Below are 4,663 nucleotides of genomic sequence, written 5' to 3' on the forward strand. Positions count from 1 at the left end.
AATCCTGATAGATACACTTTCAGCCTTGCCAGATGCACATATAATCCATGTAGATACGCTAGTATCTTGTGATATGCGAATAATAAAAAATACACTTTCGACTTTGACTGAATAGGAGGCAAGACAACCACTTCTGTTGGTATTTTTGTTCCTAAGAGCATCTCAAGTTCCCTAGTCTTGTTCCTCATCCTATCACCCGTGTTACTAGTACTACTATATTCTGACGTGCTGGTTTGTGCGCTTATCTTGTCTTTGAAACCTTTCAGAATGCCCATTAATTCATCCACATACTCAGGTTTTTGTTCAGTGAGTGTCATACATGAGAACACCTCGGACCATAGGGTACCAATTTTGTGCCGTCTAACATCTAATGAGTTACAATCTTCAATTAAAGTATGTGGCACATTATTACAAATCGGCTGACATGTTGCCAATTTGCTCCACCTACTTAACGATCTCGATCCGGAACATTGTCAAGGCCTTGTTCTTTCAACACGTATAGCGCATGACGGCACAAAATTCCATGTCTCTCGAACTTTTTACAGGTGCAGTTCACTTTCATTTCGCCAGAGATAAAGTTAACATAGTAAACCTTGTCTTTTTCACGATCAATAATGGGGATGCTGTCACTGGTAGTAACCCCTAAAATTTTAACACCATAGGTGAAACAAGCAGCCACCCACTCGTTTTTAAATTTAGAAAACATCACTGGGGTGTAGAACTCAGAAGCGTGTTTTTCCAAAGGGTGAGGCGTTTCTAGATCAGGGAAGGAGTTTTTTGACTCGGCTATTAATTTGGATTGTTTCCATCGTTGCGCGTCCATAGCACTTTCAAACCTCATAAGAAACTCAACCAAAGTTAAGTGTGGGTTCATGAAATTTCCGAAAAAGCTATTCTCGGACTCAGACCTGGACGTGGTTCTCATTAGTCCACCCATAAATAAATCCCTGAAATATGCTGGGATCCAAGAAGTCCTTTTGTCAAACATGGTATCTAACCATTCATTGTCGGTCAGCCCGTATGAGGATATAACTGAGCACCACCGTTCCTCAAACTCAGACGGTTCGATATCTTCTGCCCAAACATAGGAGCACAACTCTTTCATGAAGTTAGTTTCTCGATATAGCGTAGTTCCGATCTTGTCTGGCAGCTTTTTCATGATATGCCACATGCAATATCTGTGCTGAGTTTTGTCCCCGAACACTGTTTTAACCCCTGCTTTTATGCCTCTATCTTGATCAGTAATCATGTACACATGATACTTATTGCTCATTGCGCTCAGAAAATTCCGAAACAACCATATGAAATCCTCATCAGTCTCTATCCTTATAAGTCCTGCTCCAAATGTCACACATTTTTTGTGATGGTCAAGCCCCGTGAAAGGGGCAAATATCATTTTATATGTGTTCATATTAAACGTCGTGTCAAAAGACGTCATATCACCAAAGAGACTGTAATTCTTTATAGCTATAGGGTCAAACCAACAAACCCTAGATAGTCGACCACGATCGTCAACATCAAAATCAAAGTAGTACGAACTACACATGGCTTTTTTGTGCATGAAATTTTCAATCATCATTTGCGCGCCATACCCTTTAATAAATTTCTTCACATCACTCCAAAAATTTTTGAAGTTCTCGCGTGATGCCCCTACATTTTGATACCCTTTCACGTACTCTTTGAACATCCTAAAGCTTTGCACAGGCCCCTTATTCACTTTAGAATTCTCAACAATCATGGTTTTATGTATAAGGGTTAATTCTCGTGACTCTGTCAAATGCTCCACGGTGTTTGGTGTTGAGAGGAGATGGGTGTGACCTTCATGAAAGTCAACAATCACATATTGTCCTTTTTCATTTCTTGGAAAAAAAATCTTTGCATTACATAAAATTCTAGTTCTCTGTCTCTTTTTTACCTTCCCTCTAGGCTTACTTTCTCCAGCCTTACTGAACACACAGTACTTAGTCATGACAACCCCGTCTATGTTTCGTTGCGTTGACTTCCTCATTTTAAAACCAGAATTAGCAGCATAAGCCTTATAGAATTCTAGCCCATCCTCTAGTTGATCAAAGATCATACCCAAAACAGGCTTCAATTCTGGCGCACATACAGGTATTCTTTCCTTCGGGTTTGTCTCGATGATTGGTGAGCCTGCATCTATGCACTCTACACAGTAGAACAGTATGGGTATAAGCAGCGAGTTCAAATAACTAATGCACAACAAAGATAATTTCAGGTACGCTAATTTAGTCAAAAGCACAAAATCAATTAGAAAACAAAAAACCACAGAAATTAACACAGAAATTTGTGCCTGATCGCTGACATATCGTATTTTTCATTACTGACTACTTAACATAGACGTCAAGATACACCAATCACGTCTAATAATTTCGACATAGGCAGAAAGTCAAATGCTTATTATGACACGAATCGGTATATCCCTTAATTATAATTCTAGATACGCTGCTGAAAAACACAAACGCATCAACTATACTAATGGATACGCTATTCATATACGCTGGTTATTTAAGGGCGGTTTCGTTATTCTACCAGGGACGTTTTCCATATAAGGCAATTACATCAATTATACTAATATACATGCTATTGAACTAAACAGAATACTGTATAGCGTGCATAAGAAACTTGATCAGCAAGTGTAATAATCAACTCTAAAACAAATTGCATATCACATACACTAACCAGACCGGTAAGACAACTGTTCTTATCCATCAGACTCATCAATTTATAATACCAATCAGGCTAATGAAACATGATCAGCAAGCGTAATAATCATCTTCCTATGTTTAAATTAGTATGAATACGCATCAAAATGATCAATAGATACATCAATCAGACGATTTTAATGAAACGGTTTATAAAAAAGGCTATCTCAACTGATTTGCAGATGTACATACCTAGATGAGATGATGACTGCACGATATCATTGCTAACAGCTGGAACAATCGCATCAGTATGTTCCCCCAAATCGCTAGAACCCTCAACATCCATAATTTTCTACGATTGAAATAATACTAGAATGCCAATGAAAATCACAAAATCGATTGTTCATGCATCAATCACACAAAATCAATCAGAAAAATATTATAATCGTACATCCATTAGATGATCAACGCCATTGATTATGATCAATTTCGTCAATTTTGGCAGCTGTAGTTTTATGGTTTTCGCGGAATTTTCTTTGTTTTTCGCGAAAATATTTGTTTTGATTTGGGGGAAAAGATTTGGAAAGGAGAGAGAGAGATATTTTGGATTTTTTTTTTGTCAAAACAGTAAGGTTAGTCGCGTAGGATTTTCGAGGTATCCCGTGATATTTTTTGTATAAAATCCTACTATTGTAGGTCGTTCTCACCGTTTGCACCGAGTGTTCGTTCTCACCGGATCTCGCCTCTCTCTCTCTCTCTCTCTCTCTCTCTCTATATATATATATATATATATATATATATATATATATATATATATATATATATATATATAGAGAGAGAGAGAGAGAGAGAGAGAGAGAGGCGGGATCTCGTGAGTTTGGTTCTTACGGTGAGTTGTGAGTTTGTGTGTTCATAAATCTCAGCCATTAGATAAAAAGAAATAGATGGCTGAGATTGAACTTTTAAACAAAACAAAATAACTTGTTTAATAAACATAAATCTCGTTCATCTTCGTTACTCCTCCATTCCAGCCAAGAAATACATTCAGACGTTTCTACAATAAAAACAAATAGCATTGGGGAAAAATAAAGTAGCAGCAATAGTTTCTTCTCAATTTAAACAATTGACAATCAATTCATCAATTTTTATTGGCCATGAATTATGGCGAGTTCGAGTTGCGTCAGTTTTCCGTCGTTGTTGGGGTCGAATGATGTTCGGAATATTTCTCTTAATTCTGAGATCTGTTCGTCGTCTAGTTTCTTTTTGTTTTGTTGTTTTATGGGATTTGAGATATTGATTGATTTGGGGATTTTGATAGGGTTGAAATTGATGGATTTTGATGAAGATTATGATGTTGATTAATTGATTATGAGTTCGATGGGGTTGAAATTGATTGATTTGGGGATTTTGATGGGGTTAAAATTGATTAATTTCGGGATTTTAATGGGGCTCGATGGTAGCGGCTGCTCCGCTCGTGGTGTTTCTAATGGTGATGCGGGACTCAGGTAGGTTGCTGTTTTAAGTCTTAGATCGAAAGCGCGGGCAAAGGTTGAACAAAACCATACAGAAGGCTATAAACTTTAGGGTAGCTGAACCAGTCGTTTCTGCTTCTACCACTCACTAGCATGCCAAGCTCCTTTCGATGCTTGAGAGCAAGGGGACTCTTATTAGGCCCGGTTTTTCGTTTAGTTTTAGATAAGATTTATGGTTCACAAACTGCTCAGTATATGGTTCGGCAATCTTCAAAATGAATGTCAGAACTGTATAACTAAATGAGACAGTTTTAAATCTGTGGTTAAGCTCTCGGGAGTTTTGACCAATTTCCCATAGGTTTGTGAAGTCAATACTCAGTTCGAAACCAGAGCCCAAAAGACTAGATTACACGGCTACACGCAATTCTCTGATGGAAAGAAAATGCAAGCAAACTAGGATAGAAGAGCAACAATGTGTGGTTATAAGAGCTTATTGAACACATCCCTTGGTATACTCTCAGAATTGGA

General features: G+C 37.7%; 1 protein-coding gene across 1 annotated transcript; it reads right to left on the reverse strand.

Moving 5' to 3' along the window:
* Window positions 1-448: 448 nt before the first annotated feature.
* Window positions 449-3,009, reverse strand: LOC141641289 (protein FAR1-RELATED SEQUENCE 5-like). Its single transcript, XM_074449960.1, has 2 exons — window positions 2,916-3,009; window positions 449-2,166 (listed from the first exon to the last, which is right to left on the reverse strand). The coding sequence occupies exons 1-2, from the start codon at window positions 3,007-3,009 to the stop codon at window positions 449-451; spliced, it is 1,812 nt and encodes a 603-aa protein (XP_074306061.1).
* Between the last annotated feature and the right edge of the window lie 1,654 nt (window positions 3,010-4,663).

This window comes from Silene latifolia, chromosome 2, assembly GCF_048544455.1.
Source record: "Silene latifolia isolate original U9 population chromosome 2, ASM4854445v1, whole genome shotgun sequence".
In the NCBI taxonomy this organism is placed as follows: Eukaryota; Viridiplantae; Streptophyta; class Magnoliopsida; order Caryophyllales; family Caryophyllaceae; genus Silene; species Silene latifolia.

Bases quoted from the DNA above. Each gene is read 5' to 3' on its own strand.
- LOC141641289 (XM_074449960.1), bottom strand. From the start codon at position 3,009: ATGGATGTTGAGGGTTCTAGCGATTTGGGGGAACATACTGATGCGATT. The intron at 2,167-2,915 runs GTATGTACATCT...TCTACTGTGTAG, and splicing joins GCAGTCATCATCTCATCTAG to AGTGCATAGATGCAGGCTCA.